General features: G+C 33.0%; 2 protein-coding genes across 7 annotated transcripts; both read right to left on the bottom strand.

The window, feature by feature from the left end:
- Nucleotides 1-798: 798 nt before the first annotated feature.
- On the bottom strand, nt 799-2,223 carry LOC111043202 (alpha/beta-hydrolases superfamily protein). Its single transcript, NM_001354659.1, has one exon. The coding sequence runs from the start codon at nt 2,106-2,108 to the stop codon at nt 1,113-1,115; it is 996 nt and encodes a 331-aa protein (NP_001341588.1). The 5' UTR covers nt 2,109-2,223; the 3' UTR covers nt 799-1,112.
- A 3,075-nt stretch (nt 2,224-5,298) lies between these two features.
- Nucleotides 5,299-14,614, bottom strand: LOC100784348 (ARM REPEAT PROTEIN INTERACTING WITH ABF2). 6 transcript variants are annotated; one of them, XR_001383303.3, is made up of 21 exons: nt 14,123-14,614; nt 13,823-13,980; nt 11,698-11,870; nt 11,497-11,617; nt 11,350-11,424; nt 11,146-11,240; nt 10,895-10,970; nt 10,357-10,464; nt 10,075-10,203; nt 9,883-9,951; nt 9,634-9,693; nt 9,370-9,493; nt 9,119-9,258; nt 8,824-8,887; nt 8,615-8,694; nt 8,217-8,281; nt 7,994-8,111; nt 7,764-7,888; nt 5,675-5,767; nt 5,514-5,596; nt 5,299-5,405 (listed from the first exon to the last, which is right to left on the bottom strand). XR_001383303.3 is itself a non-coding variant. In XM_006589536.4 (20 exons), coding segments are annotated over exons 1-20 (2,124 nt in total). In that variant the 5' UTR covers nt 14,373-14,614; the 3' UTR covers nt 5,299-5,595. The 6 variants fall into 6 exon arrangements, 2 of the variants coding, with proteins under 2 accessions (XP_006589599.1, XP_003536542.1); XR_005886742.1 differs by having other exon boundaries at nt 5,299-5,348; XR_416548.4 differs by having other exon boundaries at nt 5,514-5,767.
- Nucleotides 14,615-18,287: the final 3,673 nt, after the last annotated feature.

Here is an 18,287-nt window from a genome sequence, read left to right as displayed (position 1 = left end):
GCTGAATCGTAGTTGTTGGAGTGAGATAAGAGTGAAAAATAATAAAGGGAAGACAATAGATTTTTGCAAAGGAAAAATGCACGGTCAACCAAACATGCCTTGGTGGAAAGGACACATCTCGTGGTATCAGTGGATAAGTGAAATAGAAAAGGGAAAAAAAATGATGTTATTTAGTTAGAAAATATAAATAGAAAAAAATGTTTTAATTTTTGAAAGATAAAATATAAAAAAATTGTATATCAGTTAAAAATAATAACTTTAGTGTAAAAAATCAAACTCTTCACTCAATTGTTTTTAACATAAAATCATTTATTTTTTAATTTTGCATGTTATAAAAATATTTAATTTTAAGTAACCAAACAAAAAGGAAAAAGAGAGAAACCTTCTCCTCCTACTTCAAAAATGGGAAAGAAGAAAAAAAAAAGTTAGCCTAATACATCAGTATTTTAATTCTTTTGATAATAATACAAAGGAATTAAATATTGCAACTTTCCAATCTTTCCACAAACATCACATTCCACCAAAAGCACCAGTAAACCCATGACACTGAGCCATGGTTGCGGATATTCAATGAACATGGGCAATCATTTTCAAAGTCTTTCTTTAGAGGATGTTTCAAAGAAGGTTGCGGATGTTATAGTTATAACTGAAGAAGATTGATTATTTGAAAAACAAATTAAGCCTTCTTTCATAATCAGGAAATCTGTAATATCATTGATTGTGGGAGGCCAACCTCTTGATTATGACCGTAGGGTGGGGAACTAAGGACAGGAAATTATTCATTGTCTGAGATACTTTGGCCCATGAGATTTGGCATTATATATTTATGAGGACTCAAGCAACATTTTAATTAAGAATGAAGCAATGTGGACCAAATAACGTCACCGACACATTAAACTATAGCATCGTTGTTTACCACATATTGCTCTCCTAAATAGACCTGCAAGAACATTGTCTGCGATCCTAAAAGCATCACATTTAGTTAAACCACAAACATTTGACAAAGAAAATAAAAAAACTAGAACCAAATTTTATCCCTCCACATTATTAAAAGCAAAACAACAGAGCTTATTGTTAAAAACCGTTCCATTCCAGGGCTAGGAAAAGTCAATCTAATTGACGAGAAAAGAAGCCATGAGCTTGATCAATGCATCAGCCTTATGAGAATCTTGATTGAGTGCAGGTTTGAGCAAATGATAAACATGATCCTCATCCTTCTCTTCAAAGAGTTGTATTTCCCCTTTCCACCCACTTTTCTTGACAGCCTCATAGTACCAAACCCCTCTGTCCCTTAAGCCATCCTTCTCAGCAACACACACCAGCATTCTAGAACAAGCAAGTTCAGCCAAGCTAGGTGCCCCAGCACCCAAAGGGTTAATGAAAGGGTTGTCAATCCCACCGGGTGCTGAAGGATACACCAATTTCCAAACCAGATTGAAGAAATTCTGTTCCAGCCCAGTAACAGGCTCAGACCCAACAGGCTCTGAGCCGTAGAAATAAGGATGGGCCAAAATAGAGCCCAATATTTGAACATCCCCAGGCAAGGGCTCAGGCCCAACACGAAAGGAGAGAATGTTGTGAACAATATTGGCACCAGCACTGTCTCCTCCTATGAACACTCTGTTGAAGTCACCGTGCTCAGTCAACCAAGATTCAGTGTTGTTGGGGGTGGTGTCTTTAGTAGAATGGGATGCGACCCATTTGAGAGCGTCCCAACAATCATCGTAAGCTGCAGGGAGAGGGTGTTCTGGAGCGAGTCTGTACTCAACGGAAACCACTATAATGTTGGCTTGAGGGACCAACTTGAGAAAATGGTCATTGAAAAGTTTGGAGAAAGCGGATTCAAAGAAGAAGCCACCACCGTGAAAGTAGACGTAGATGGGAAGTTTCTTAGTCTGGGAATTGGTGATGTTTGGAAGGTAAATGCGTGCAGAAATTGGTTTTGGAGGGTGGTGTGAGATGGTGATGTCTTTGGATGAGAGTCCAGTGTTGAGAGTGGGTGGCACGATCGGAAAATCAAGTGGGCGTTCCACGGTGCCATCTTTGAAGACGCGGATCCACTCCGGAATCTCTGCGACCGTTTCATTATTGGCATTGGTGGAACCCATTATGAGAAAAAACTGAAATTTATTTTTCGTATCGCTTGCAATTGCTCTGGATCGGAACACTTACGTTTTATAGCCAGCAGCTCCTCGTTCCTACTGCTTTGTTGCGTCTTTGACTTGACAAAGTACTGTTTTAATACTTTTTCTTTTTTAATACAGTGAACATACTATTTTATATTTTAAATATCATTGGTATCGCAAAGAATCAAAGTGTTATTATAGAAAAAAAAAATCAAAATTAGGTAAAAGGTGTTTTAAAGATAATATTACTAATCAACATTTATTTATATTTTAAACTATCTTACATGACATTTTGTGAAATAAGATTAAAATAAATCTTATTCAATTTTTTTATATATGTCTTTACCTTTTATTTTAAGAATATACCTTTACCTATCTATGCACAGGCTGTCATTAGGTAGATTTGTATGGATAGTACGTCTCACATTCTCACAATTATATCTAACTTCCAAGTCTAAGCATAGAGTGTCTTTTTTGCACTAGTAATAATAAAGGAATACTCTCATACGGTGACTATATTTCATTGGATAATTTCATCCTTAAATCACTTTTAATTTTTTTTTCTAATTTACATTAACTTTCTACTATTTTTATATTATTAGTTTTTATTAACTGTATTTATCCTTTTTTATTATTTCAAATTTTAGTATATATAAAAAAAAGATCTTATTCTATGTGATATGTGAGGATGTGACATGATATTTCATATTTATTTCTTTTGGATAATTCAATTAATACAAATTGAATAATAGTTTATTTTATTTTATTTCCAATAGAATCTTAAATCAATTATAGCACATAAAAATTATTAAATTGTAATATTTAAATTTTATATTCATTCTATTTTTCAAATTGATATAAGAATTGTATAAATTGATATGGTATATTATTTTTAAGAATAAAGTAAAAGTATGAAAATGTCCAATTAAAAGAATATTTTAAAATATAGTAATTTAGGACAATTTTGATTGATTCACACCCGTGAAATTTACATAGTAAAATTTAAATTAATTTATGCAGGTATATTTTATTATTATGAAACATACACGTCTACGATTTTAATTAATTGTGGGATAAAATAATTTAAATCAACATTAATTTATTCTAAATATTTACTATATATTATATACTATATATTTATTTATAATTTAAAAAGCTTTAAATTCATCACAACTTATTTTAATATTTAAAAAAAAGACAATTAATTGAAGTCGTAATTAATTGATTTATTAAATATATTTACTTTCAAGATTTATTTAATAAAAGACATATTACCATTTTTAGGTTAATTAAATCAAACAATTTTTTTATCATTCTTCTTGTGATTTTCCTCCTTTTTCATTTTTTAGTTTTAATTTCTTTTCATCAAAAAATTATCTATAGAAATTTTGACAGAATTATATAAACAATTAAAAAAATTACCATGAGTATATATTTGGTTTAATTAAATCATTAATTTTTATATGAATTTTTATTTTATATAATATCTTAATTAATTGATTAATTTTTCAGGAATAATTTTTATAATTACAATAATCAATAATCATATGATCAAAATGATAAAAAGAATATTTTATTTATTAGTTGTGATATATTCAAAATGTTAAATCTATGCAATTAATTATAAGTGTAAAATATAAAAAAAAACATGGTATAAATATATTTAATTAACAAAGCACTTAATTCTATCGTGATTAAACAATTTCATTCAATCTTTGTCATCCCAAATCAAGTGTGCAAATAAAATAAATAAAAAATAAACTAAATCAAATTTTAAAAGAGAAAGTAAAAAACGAACATATAAAACATCACTAAAGTAAGGGGGTTCTATCTAAGATAATACTCCCAATAATAACAATTTTCTTAAATATGTATGTACATAAAAGTATATTTAAATATTTATTGACATGTATTTATTAAATTTCAAACTAAATAATTAATAATATATTAAAAATTACTTCTACAAATTTCATGGCTAAAAATATTATGATGCGATGACAAATTGATCCTAAAACATGAAAAGTATAATTTCAGTTCTTAAATGTACATAAAGTATGACAAATTAATTTGTTTATTAAATTTGAGACAATTTCATCATTAAAGAATATTTAATGACCAATTCGATAATAAATTGTATTTTTGAATATTTGATTTAACTTTAAGTTGTAAAATTTATGAATCAAATTGACATTAAATTACATGCAAAGCTAATTTATTATACTTTTTACACATTCAATAACTAAATTTATATTCTTCATCTTCTACGAATTAATTTACAAGCATCATACTTTCAAAGACAAATTTAATTATTTATCCTTTAATACAAAATCATTTTATTTTATTTGATAATCATTTTGTATAAAAAATCTTAAATAAAATTTTAATTTCATGGGAAAATTATAATTGTCAAGGTCGTCTGATCTAATTCAGTGAGCCGAAGTGTCAAAAATAAATCGGGTTGAGCCTGCCCGATTTTCATATAAGGTTTAATATTTGGAAAATCATTTCCTACACCTGTTCCAAAATGTAATTACATTTCGAATTAGGTGTTCTTGGAAGCTTAAAAGAGGTCCAGGAAATAACATTGGAGGTGCAGGAAGCAACTGCCTAATATTTGTTAGTCCGTCAAGCTGGACCTAATTGGCTCAGTTTATATATTTAATAAAAAAATAAGAAAAATTAAAAAATCTATATAAAAAAAAAGCCAAATAGGCCCAGTAGTTTTCAGGTCTACAGTTTTTGATAATTATAGAAAAAACACTGGAAAAGAAGACTTTACCAACAATAACTAGTCAAATTTTCCAACAATAAGTCATAGACAAATTCATGAATATTTCATACCAATAATTCCATAATTTAAAAAAAATTAAGTTTTGAAAATGATTTCAAAATAAGTTTTTTCTTTAAAAATTAATTTTTTTTAAATCCATGCTATCAAGTAACAACCAATCAAATATAATTACTGTTTTTGATAGACCATTTCTAAATCATAAATCAAGAACGATATTTGTAGTTGCAGGACTGGATGCATAATGGTAAATTTTTGGGCCACGTCAGCAGCATGCCTTCGAGTATTTGAATGAAGGATTTGCAACAATAGTTTACAACACATTCCATGTCAGAAGACAGGATTTAATGGTCTGGCAGAAGTAAACCCAGCGGCACAACTTCCTTGCAGAAAACTTTTTGTTCATATATACATAAGGGAAACAATATTTACACCTATAATCATAAAGTCAACAATGGTAATTCCCTGAACGTAGGCATCTGAGAGAAGAACTGTTAAATCATATAGCAGTCACATTGCATGAGAAAAAAACAATGTTCGTGAAGGTCATATTTGCTATATCTATGATAATGACGTTACAGACAGAAAGGGGCTTACACCTCATTTAAAAAGAAGAAGAAGCATGACTCCGGCGTTAGATATTTCTTTTAGCCAAACTGTATACCATACAGGAGATTGCTACCTGGTACAAAAAAAGGAACAACATCTACATTTTGTACAACACAATCGGTTAGAGGTCAAGAATAAAATGGGTGCATACTAGAGTCGGTCGTTTTGAGAGTTGGCCTTTGTAAGAGCTTTAACGAAGTAATTACGGATCTCTGGTGTTATGCGCTGAATCAGAAGAGAGTGCCTGCAACCAATTGGTGCCGAAAAAAATATAAGGTGAAGAATTAGACACAAAAAAATGCGTTGACAAGTGTGAATTTCTATCATCATATCCATATTTTAAGTATGACGGCAACCTCCAGAAACTGCACTTAAGAAACCTCCTAAAACTGAACTATTCCAGTTTATTTCAAACCAAAGGTCGGCATCGTTTTTTTCAAAACCAAGCAGAAGAAGATAACAACTTCGCAAAAAAGAAAATAAACAGCAAATGCCCACCTATAGAAAACCTCATCTACCACAAATCAGCATGCATGATAAATTTATGATACCCAAAAACTAGTCCTTATTCATATTTGGATACAATAGGTTGCATATTTTTTTTATTTGCACTAGTGAAAGTAATCATTAATCAAGTCTCAAGATCCACTTTCTAGTGGGGAAGAATAAGGAGCCAGATACCGGACAAAGTTGTTGAAAAGCTGATCAACATACAGTGTAGATTCCTATGGGGTGGAGGCTTGGAACACAGAAAGATTGCTTGGGTCAATTGGGAAACCGTGTGTCTCCCAAAAGACAGAGGTGGTCTTGGCATAAAAGATCTTCGGGTATTTAACACGACGTTGCTAGGAAAGTGGAGGTGGGAACTGTTTCAGAAACAGGGGGACATGTGGACCAGAATACTCACTTCCAAGTATGGTGGCTGGAGATCCCTTGATGATGCAAGAAGGAGCAGATATCTCTCCCTCTAGTGGAAGGATCTTATGCAGATCAATCAACAGCAGAACGCAGATGTAATTAAGAACCAGATACAATGGAAGGTGGGATGCGGAGATAAATTCAGACTTTGGGAGGATACTTGGGCAAGTGATGGCAGACCATTAATGGTAAAATATCCCAGACTATACCAGATCTCCAATCAGAAACATCAACTCATCAGCTGTGTGGGGAGTCAAAAGGATGCAGGGTGGGAATGGGAATTGAGCTGGAGGAGGTCTCTTTTTGAAAACGAAATTGGTATGGCTGCTGAATTTTTAGAGGAGCTAGCACAAATAACAGTTCATCAACACAGAGCAGACTTATGGGTATGGAAGGCTGACCCGAGTGGGAACTACTCAACGGGGGCTGCTGAAGATCAGACCTTTGTGGAGCTATGGAAGCTCAAGATCCCACTTAAAGCAGCAGTGTTCACATGGAGGCTCATTAGAGACCGCTTGCCAACTAGGACCAACCTGAGGAGCAGACAGGTGGAGATAAATGACTCACGGTGCCCACTATGTAACAGCCCGGAGGAGGATGCAGCACATTTATTCTTCCATTGCAAAAAAACCCTACCTCTATGGTGGGAATCTCTGGCATGGGTGAACTCATTGGGTGTATTCCCACAAAATCCCAAACACCACTTTCTGCAACATGATAATGGATGTGTTGCTGGAATTAAAGCTAAAAGATGGAAGTGCTGGTGGGTAGCGCTAACATGGACCATTTGGAAGCATCGAAATGGGGTAGTTTTTGAAAACAAATCCTTCAACGGAAGCAAAGTGATGAACGATGCACTATTCCTACTATGGTCTTGGCTTAAGGCAATGGAGAAGGGTTTCATAGTGCACTTTAGTCACTGGTCCTCCCAACTCAAAGCATTTTTCTATAATTAGGGAGTGACGACAGATGTAGTAATTCCAATAGCTCATGCAGGGTATTTTATTTCCTACTATGGGTTCAATCAGGTTCTTAGTATTCCTTGTATAGCGCTCTGAACCTGCTGTATACCCATCCTTTTATGTATTTTAGTACCTCTGGTACTTATTTATAATATATCACCTATTTTTGCTGAGCAAAAAAAAAGTCTCAAGATCCAAATTTATTTTAAGAAATTAAGTCAACAACATGCTTCACCAAACAACATGCAATGCACTGCTAAACCCATGACCAAGTTCATTATAATCCGCTATTAAGACATTGTAGAGGTAAAAAAATACCCACAAGAATTAAACACAGTACTGAGGGATTCAGATTAATACCCTGGCCTTGAACTCAATTTATCAAATTGCTCCAAGATAAAAAGGATGCATGCATGCCTCAATGATATTGCGTTGAAGGCTTCTGTAAGTTCATACATACTTGACACATTCTCTAGCGATATATCCTGTGACAAAAAACCTGGGGTAATGAGGAGCCCACTTTCAAGTCTAATATTTAGTACAGGGATACATCCATATATACATCTATAAAACCAATTTTCCTAGCTCACCTGTGCAATTGTGTACTCACAGAGTCTCTTAAGTCCTTCCAAAAGATATTGATCGGCTGCTCGAAGAAGATCTTGAGCAATATCCAGAGTGACATCAACTGATCCACAATATACAAATCTGGATAAAGATCAAATAAACAACAAGATATAAGTTGTCCAGAAATTATTAGAAGCATTCACAGAACAACTTTAACAAAATGCAAGACTGCAGAATTTACAAGACCTCATCATCAACTCAAAAACCTCCCATCTAATATTTGGAATCTCTATGTCCCTTGCCTCCTTCTCCTGCCATGCAATAAAACACATTTTTACGCCACTCATATTAACTATCACTTTCTGCTTCAAATTAAAATGCAAGTTTTAACAGTTACGTACTTAATATTTAAATTCACCATTCAAATCAACAGCCAAAATCATAGGTGATAAATAATATACCTCATGAAATCAAGTGGAGTCAATAAAGGAGTTCTTTTTATGGCCAACATACTTTTTTTTCCCCTAATAATGTAATGGAATTAAAAAAATTGCTTCTTGTGGCCTGTGTATTCATTGGAGGGACTTTAGAGGTGGGGAGGAAGGAGAAAGATGATTTATTGGTGAAGCTCAATATAAACTCACCCTGTAACCACCATCAAACATTGCACGAAATGCATCTGATGATGCAAGAAGACAAATTCTATGAGCATAAAATCGTTTGCCTGCAATGAAGAACAAAGATCACCCAGTTAACTTCACATGCCAACTGAAGCTACAACACCACATTTCAGGGAAGGTAGTTTTCAAGGAACAGTTTAATGAATGAAACAATGTGGACAAAAAGCATCAACCTTCAACCAAAAATGTAACGTCAGACAACGTAGCATTGTTTACGTACTGCTCTCCTAAATAGACCTGCAAGAAGAATAGTCTACGGTCATAAATATACCAGCTTTTAGAAAATCCTAATTCGGAAATTATTTAGCCAAGGGACAAAGGCAGAGTGAAGAGGGAGCTCGGCATCAGGATTCTTATGCAAGTGGCAAGCATGTAAAACAGCAAGCATTGATCATAAATCATAATGACTGCTGATTGTTAGATCATTAGATGCTCATTATTTAAATGGACCATATATATATTTATAACCTGTGGTGTTGGAGAAGGAGGAGCAGCATCCACAGGAGACAAGGTCGAGGCTTTATCCGCCAACTTGCATAAAGCCACAGCACCATCAAGTTGCTGCTTAGAGCTAGATGAGCCAAGAAGCCCAATAAGCAACTCAAGACCTGCATGGACAAATGCTCAGCTTCAAAATAGAACAAGCATAAAAAGGAGTTTGTAAAACAAAACAACATGAACCAAGCCCATGACAAACATTTCAGCAAGAAGATCCATACCATAGTGATCAATAAAAATTATTCTCTGATCATCTGAAGAGCAAAGATGTGCAAGAGCCAAAGCAACTCGTCTTTGACAACCCTTTTCTGAAACTCGCATGAGATATAACAAATGGTTCAGCACCTACAGAAAAGAAAAATATCAGATTATAAATTTGAACACGGACTTAAACACTAAAAAAAATAGAGTAGCCAGTAGCACACGCGTCATTTTCCATGTTATTAAGAACAAAATGCAGAAGTAATTTGAATATAACATCTTACACGGCCATGAATCTTCTCCTCTAATCTTTTCAATGTTTTGGCAACACAATCTTTAGTTGCCTGCAATAAAAAGCAATTCCATAAGGGTCAATATAGGTCAAAGATGAATCTATTTTCCTCCAGTTCTTTAAATTACAAATGTTCAGATGCAATCATTAAGTATTTTAATTTTCTTAAATTTAGGCATCCAAGGGTAAAAGCAGAAACCCTGAAATAAAAACTAAAGTGGGTATTAAAGAAAAAACTTACTTGAACAATAAATTCTCCATCCTGCAGTCTCTGAACTCCACCTACCCTTATGAAATCAGACGCATTATCCTAAGGGTCAAAATAAAATAAATGGCCCAAAAACAGAGAATAGTTAATTAAGTCTCAACGTAACAAATTTTTAAGCAATTAAGACAGATCTTCATTTCATTTGAATTCTGAGTTATATCATACCTCATTATCTGCAAGGCCATAAAGAGCAAAAGCAGCATTATGTTGCAAAGAGCCATTTTTTGAGTCAAGAAGCTTGAGCAGCGGCACTAAGCCACCATTGTGTGCAATACCAGCCTGGTTATGTGGGTCCTGAAAATGCAAAGATGGATATGCATTGAATGTGTTACAGATCCCAAAAACTATTATACAGAGAAGAAAATACAAAGTTATTTCCAAGGATATAATGGCAACTTTAAATTCCCAACTAATGCAAGTGAATTATAAACAAGGAAAAAAAATTACCTGGGCCAATCTCCCCAATGCAAAAGCAGACATTTCCCTGAGCTGTACATCAGGAGACTGAAGCATCTCTATCAAAGGTTGGACAGCACCTCTCTGTACAATGTGAACCTAAAAAGACCAAGTGTAACAAACAGTAAAAACTAAGGGACACATAATATAATATATGATGCATCATCACAAGAGTAGCAACTATATTTTCCAGTACTCTAACCATTGGAATCTTTATTTAACAAGAAATAAAAAATATAGAACAATCAAACTTGGAAATGGAGATGTTATTAAACAATTGCCCCCAACGAAAGTTCGGTTATGGATTGTTTCCTTTCTACCCCTCTTCACTTCACGGGTAAACAAGCATAAAAGTGGAGTAAGGGTCTCTTCCCTATCACCCCTACTCTCTTTCTTTCCCCCTTCAGTTCAAATCAAAAACAAAATATGATAAAACCAAGCAGACCGAACTTGAAAACTGAAGTTATTAAACAATAGCTCCCAATTAAAGTTCTATTGTTGTCCTTTCCATCCTGAAGCTTATGCTTACCTTGCAGTCTGAATCAGTTGCTGCAAATTGTCCAAGTAACAATGCTGCTTCTCTCTGGCTTTCAGAGCAGCAGGAACTGTTAAATGAAACATCATAATACATTAATTGAAAGATACCTTTCTTGGAATATATCTCAGCATATTATTGCCAGAAACAAAAATGGGCATATTATAATTATAATAGCAAAACAAATTCAGGGTGGGGACGGAAGGGGCATTGCAGTTTATCAGGGTCCAGAACTGAGAATATACCTAAGTAATCCAATAACCGGTTGTAAAGCTCCAGCGAGAAGAACTTCTTTCTTTATATTAGGGGAAGAGTGGACTAAATTACCAATCACACCGACCTGATATAAAATCCAATTCATTGTACGTGCCATATAATAGATGTGGAAAGAAAGAGCTCAATACTATTGAAAAATCTTGCATTTTTAATCAAAGTTTCATTACCCATACCGCTTCATAATGAACACCAGCATCTTCAGAACGTAGCATTAGAATCAAAGTTGGAAGAGCATTGCATTCAACAATCTGGAAAATCATTATGTTGTGTGACTTACTTGAAACATATTCAAACCCCAACTTTCAGCAATGACCACTTACCTGATTTTTATTTTCATCATTTTTAAAAGCCAGGGTTCGCAGAGCACCAGCAGCTGCTCGTTGCACCTTTGCATCAGCAAAATCAAGCAAATGAACAAGTGGTGGAATTCCACCCTCCATCCTACAGATTAAGTTTAGTTAATATTAAGAACAAAATCCAAAGTAAATTTTAACATATGGTATCCCTTGAAGAAGCAAAACCTGACACGGGTTTTAATGCTGCTGTTCTCATGAGCAAGATTAGTAATAGCATCTGCGGCCCTACGAATGAGACTATTAATAGCACGAGAAGTTAAGCCATTCCTGTGCCTCTTCAAAAGATCAACAAGATGTGTTAAGGCACCACTGTCAACAATGAACTGCTGATGTTCTGGCTGTAGAAAGCATTTAAAATAGAATAGTAGTTTAGCAATTTTATGTTTCTTTGACAGAAAGAAATTTTAGGGAAAAAAAGGAAGAAAAGTATAACTATATCTAAAAGTTACATGGCAATCATATGAAACTATATGTCATGTCATACACACACACACACACACAATACAAACTCCAGTCAAACATGGCTCGGTCATTGGTCCTAGTCATTGCACATGTTGGGACTCCCCACAGTTAAAAATGAGATGGGCAATGCTACTATTCACAGCCCACAACCAAGACTAAGTCTTGTAATTGACACAACATGATACATAAATTGCCGTTCAGAAATCAGAAATCAATTGTATCTCACACTCCCCACAGTTCCAAACAAAAATTAGGGACCTAATAGAGATGACAAGCTTCCAATGGTGGATCTTCATTAAGACCAAAGGATAGATGCCTCATCCAGCTTTGACTCAAACAAATTCCATTCAGACAAACTAATAATCTCTTATAATTCCTAGCAACTGGCAGATGCTTGATTTAATGTGGCTTATGGAACTGATTCACGAGGACAAACCATATGAATTATTTCCAATAACAATATTGTTATATTTTCAATCAATTTTAAAACCATTTGTCTAATTGCCTCACATCCTTGGTTCTTCTCTCCTCTTTGTTTTAATTGAACCCCGTCTCTGGAATGGGCTAGCATGAAGAAACAGCACAGAACAGAACAGAACTGAAACTGGATGATGGTACAAACCACCAACATTTCCATTCTTCAGCTTGAAATACATACATGACTGAAGACTCAGAAAAAACTCCATTCAATCAAGATGATTATCATGCCCAAAATTCCATATAATACACATAACACAGTATATAGCAAGCTGAATACTAAACCTCCCTTTATTATTATTATTAAATCACTCGTGCCATTTAACAAAAAAAATGGAATAAAAATTCAATTTTAAATGCATAATTAAGTAATCAACACTCAATAAGCGCAAGGACAGAGGTATGTGTATAGGTGGGGGGGCCTTGGCCCCCCTGAATTTTTTTTTAAAATTAGTAACTAAGTTAGTAATTGATAACAATGACAATAAACTAGTAAATTCCATCATCTTATGAACACAATTAGTTACTGCGTGTTGATGCCAACTTTTTTGAAATTCCATCACAACCTTTTCAACCTTCGGTGAAAATCCAATGCCCAATTAATACTATTTTTAATAAAACAATTACCATTAATATTGTTTTACAATATTTCAATCAAATAGATTGTAACCAAGAGTTATATTAAATTTATCTAAGTACCAAGGGAATCTAATTCAGTTGGTTAAGCCATATGTGTGAATGATGTAAATCTCTTGATACTGTTTTTTATTCCTACTAATAATTTTTTTTATCTAAATGTTTTTATACACGTCTCTCAGTAACTTTTTCTCACCTCTTATTTCTGTATTTTTCAAGAATTTTATCTTTTAATGATTGCATTAACAGTTAAAATCTAATGATTGTTTATATCATGCAAAAACTTAATATTTGTTTTTTTCTTTTAAGTTTTTATAAATGATGCTAACAAATGTTATGAACCTTAATTACTTTTAATGAAAAAATTTCCTCATGTACATGTTTTTTTATGGAACTATATTTGAAAATAATTGTTTTTCTAACTTCTTCTAACCCTTTCTCGTGATTCCCCCCCCCCCCCCCCCCAAAAAAAAAAAAAACTGTATAATTTTCTGCCTCCGTCCCTGAATAAGCGAACGAAACAGTACAAATACTTGGATTCAAACTATAACCATAATCTCACTTGTACTTCAGAACTTGCACAGCACTAAGGAACATCTAAAAAAATTATAAAGTTTCAAAATAAATCAAGCTACGACTACGACCTACGAAGTATAACTATAAACAGTTAAATATAAAATAAAAAATAATAACAGTTAGAGAAAAATCAAGTTACCTTGACGGCAAGAAGTCCTAGTGTGAAAGCGCTCCCTTTCTCAACCTCGTGCTCGAACGGCAACGGATTCTGGACACGGTCACTGAGAGGCGGCGCCTGAAGATGCTTCACCAAAGCCGGAATCGCGCCTCCTTCAACAATCAAGTTCACCACATCCTCTGCAAACACAACCGCCACTTCATAAACACACACATGCAACATACACGCGGAAACTCAGAAGAAGAAAACACCACACCGAAACCGCAATCCAAACGAAGGCAGCGACACGCGGCGAGATCGGAGGAGGCATCGATTTTTTACCATTCTTCGCGAGATCGGCGAGCGCGTGAGTGGCGCGCTTGGCCGCGGATCGGTCCGCTTCGTTCCACGTGAAAGTCGACTCGAGGATGCTCACCTGTTCGGCGACGTCGGAGAGGAGGGCGGCGCGCTCGTCGGCGGTGGGAGGGGCCGGCGAGATCTGGCGGTCCTCGTGGTGCTGCTCCTCGTCGAGCTTCCGCTTCTGGCCCTTCCGCTGGGAGAGGCTCTGATCTTGGCGCCTCTGAAGCTCCATGAACGATAGAAGCGAAGGAACAGAGTGATTGCTCAAGTTAACAGACAGTGGCCAGAGAGAAAGAGAGGGTGGTAAGAAGTGGAATTGGAGATTTGAATGGGTGACATTTGGAAGGGGCGTTTTAGGAATTTCGCGGGAAATGCGAACTACTACAAAAAAAAAATAATAATAAAGAAAAGAAAAAAGAGACACGCACACTCACTTTGAGGGAAGAGGTGTTAGGCTTTCAACCGGCCACATCATTTACAGGTCTGGATTGGGGGCGAAGGCCAGAACCTTATACTGTACTCTTTTTTTTTTTTTTTGAGTAACAAAATAGTATTAGTAGACTTTTTTTATCTTAAATAACCTTTTTCTCCGTGTGAAATATGGTGCTTTTTATTTTAGTTTTTAAAAGAATTTTTTCTTTTAGTTTTTGTAAAATTTTGTTTTTTTATTTTAATCATTGTTTTCTAGTAACAACATGAATAAATAATATTGTGTAAAAAAACACTAATCAACCTTATGAAAAGAGATCTAACACACGAGTATTTTAGTGTCAAGTATTCTCTGTCTTCTCAAGCTAAATAACAAGACATATATAAGAGTAATTCGCAACCGTCTGATGTGATTTTGTCAGGAGTGTATCTTATTGAGGAGTGTGCTCCGAGGGTGACTCGTAAACTGCTTTCATTCCTTGGGGGACAAGGAACTTAAGCGATACATGTTAGTTGGGTAGGGAACCTGGTAACCCTAACACACTTGTTGTGGACTAACCTTCAAGAGTGTTCCAACCTTAATCAAGAGCCCAAGAGAGATATAGTCTCTTAATTTCAAATGCATAAACGCGAAAAGACTTAAGACTCGAGTATGATCCCGCTGACTCCTGACCCCGACCGAGAGCCCGCGAGGGATACAAATATAATAGCACGGTAGCAGTATATTGAAAGAGTGCTTGCAAATTGGAACAATTATGAATTGTTTAATTACTGTAATGATATGGTTGGATGTTTTCTTGGCTAAGTTGATGTACAATGTGGTTGCAAATTGGTTATTTTAATCTTACACACCAAACGATTTTAGATGTGCGGCAACAATGAGAGTGAAAAGTGGAGAGAGTTGTAACAATGAAATTCGAACAGAGGAGTCTCATATCGTCACATCTATGAGAGAACCGGTTAGCAGATAGAAGATTTTAAAAAGTGAGTGACTTGCCCAATAGTCGAGACTTGAGGGTATTTAAGGAAGTGTGACCCAGTGCTCTTTTCTATATACATATATCATGTTCAAACATAAAATATCTCTCTAATTATAAAGTGACTACATTGTCCGCCCATTGATTTTCTCTTTGATCATTGTTTGTTTTCCATTTTTCATTCTAATTGTTAAAACTTAGAAGTTCAAAAGTTTCCTTAAAAAAAAAGTTAAAAGTTAATGTCATCATTCTACATTATAGTATCTCCAAATGATACGAGAGTATTGAAGTGTCACAACAATGTAGCTTTGTCTTTAGGCCTTTGCATGGATCGGGTATTTTAAATAATCAAATCAATTTGAACTGAAACGATTAAATTGGTTTGAATTTTAATTCAAATAGGTGATTTTCTTTATCAAGTTTTAAACTAAACTAGTTATATAATTTATTTTTAAATAAATTTTAATTCGATTTAATAGTCGAACAGATTTAAATCAATTTTAAAATTCAAATTGGTTTGATAAAACACTCTTTAATCAGTTTTAAAACTAGTTTTTCTTTTTTATTTCTTCTTATTTTGGTTTCATATATTCAAAATTTTAATACTCATTTTCATCTATATCCCTTTTGGGATTTATTGGGTTTGAGTATACGAACTGGTGGATAATCCACTACCGTATTTTTTAGTTTTAATTTACTTTTATATTTTTATATAAATTATTTGTTAATTTTTAATTATAATTTAAATCAAACAATATATAAATATAATGAATAATAAAGAAATTAAATATAAAAAATTGTGAACCCAAATATATTTTAATTAAATGTATATATTTAAGTTTGCTATTTAATTATTGAGCTAATAAATTTATATTTTCAAAAATTATAACAATAAAATCTTTATATATATATATATATATATATTGGGACAAGAAATTATAAAAAAATATAATAGTAGTGCATATAAGTATGAGAGATACGCATATACTTTAATATTCATTCTTCCATTAATTAAAAAGTTTGGTTAATATTCGTACACCATACCGGATCAAATTCTCTGTCCAAGTTAAAACAGGTTTGGAGCGGTACCTGTGGAAACAGTTTATTGTAAGCTTGTCGGTAGTGACAGTGCTTGGATTTTATAAGAATAGTTAAAAAAAATATCTATAAAAATAATGAATAAATCATCCATAAACCTGTTTTAATTGAACTTATTTAAAAAATGGTTCAGTTCGGATTTTTAAAATATGGTTCTTTTTTTTTTTTTTATCAATTCAGTTTTGTTATACCATGAATTGGATCAGTTCAGTTATTTTGAACCCGTCTACTTATCATTGCATAACCTATCCTCAATGTTACTAGTTGTCCCATTAGAACTGTGTTCAAATTGTATTATGGTGATTAGGGAGTACTAAATGATTTTTAATTTAGTTGTAACATTTTTTAATTAATTGTTAACTTATTAATTTATTGATTTTGGTAGTATAATGTAAATAAACCACTAAGTATGTAAATCAATTCACATGTGATTGTTCTAACTTTATTTTCCATAATAGTCATTCTCAATTTAAGTAAGATTTTTTTAGTGAAGAATATTTTTAATCTCTGTAATAAAAAATTAAGAAGCAAGTGTAATAATATGGATATATAAATATTCAATAGGTTAAAAAAAAAAAAAGTCTACGATTGCTAACCATGTAAGTATGAGATAGGATATAGATATATTTTTTTCAAACCTAGACCATTTTCAATTTCAACCCTATTCACATTTATGAATTTAAACAAACAAAAAATAAATAAACTTTAAATGCATGCACAACTTAATCAATCAGTACCGACAAATCCATGATAATGTAATGATAACATGTTGACTATTGGGTGCACTGATACTGTTCCACCACACCTACACACATTAAGATTTTATTAGAAAGTTCTGTCGTTAAAAATATAACTAAAATTAAGTTTTACTTTTTAATTGAATTTGAAATGAAATATGATTTAATAAAAAATTTGGAGGATAAACATATTCATTGTTAATTAATTTAAATTTTATAAAAAAATGTTAATTATTTAAACAATGAGCTCATCTCTATAATGTTTTTCTCATAACGCAGTATAATAAGCATATATTTGTTTTTCATACGTTCTTTAAACAAGGAAAGGGAACAAGTGCCATCATGTACTGAATTCGGCACCTGTGGTACAAATAAATACTTAGTCTAAAATAATATTCCTAACTATTTAAATTTCACTGAGTTTTATTATGATAATATATATATATATATATATATATACACACACATTAATTGATTAATTTTTTTATGTTTCTCCAAATTATTTCAATATATTATCAACCAAATATATACTTAAACAATTAAACTTATGTTTTATTTATTTATAAAACTAATATGATTACCACCTTCGAAAGGTGGCCCAAGTGACAATAAGTTGAAAAGCACCCTCAATGTCTGGTATTCTGAATAAATATTGATGTTTGTTGTGCAAACGATTAAGTTTGAAAGTTTCTCTTTTTTAAAAAAATTAAGATAAACCGAATTTTTAAGAATAAAACTTATACAAACATAATCTTTCTAATGAAGATAGCTTAAAAAGGAATTTTCAAAAAATAAATATACGACGTTTATTTCTTCTTTTTATGCTAAAATACCCAAAAAAAAACTTAAATTCATATTATTACTTTAACTTAATAGTAACTTTAAAGTTAAAAAATAAAGTCTAAC

This window comes from Glycine max, chromosome 10 (assembly GCF_000004515.6).
Source record: "Glycine max cultivar Williams 82 chromosome 10, Glycine_max_v4.0, whole genome shotgun sequence".
NCBI lineage: Eukaryota > Viridiplantae > Streptophyta > Magnoliopsida > Fabales > Fabaceae > Glycine > Glycine max.
This window is presented reverse-complemented; position numbering and strand designations above follow the sequence as displayed.

Coding starts and splice junctions, on each gene's coding strand:
- LOC100784348 (XM_003536494.5), bottom strand. CDS start 14,372: ATGGAGCTTCAGAGGCGCCAAGATCAGAGCCTCTCCCAGCGGAAGGGC. Junction 11,871..13,822: donor TAGGACTTCTTGCCGTCAAG/GTAACTTGATTT, acceptor TGCTTTCTACAG/CCAGAACATCAGCAGTTCAT. Junction 10,971..11,145: donor CCGGTTATTGGATTACTTAG/GTATATTCTCAG, acceptor TTCATTTAACAG/TTCCTGCTGCTCTGAAAGCC.
- LOC111043202 (NM_001354659.1), bottom strand. CDS start 2,108: ATGGGTTCCACCAATGCCAATAATGAAACGGTCGCAGAGATTCCGGAG.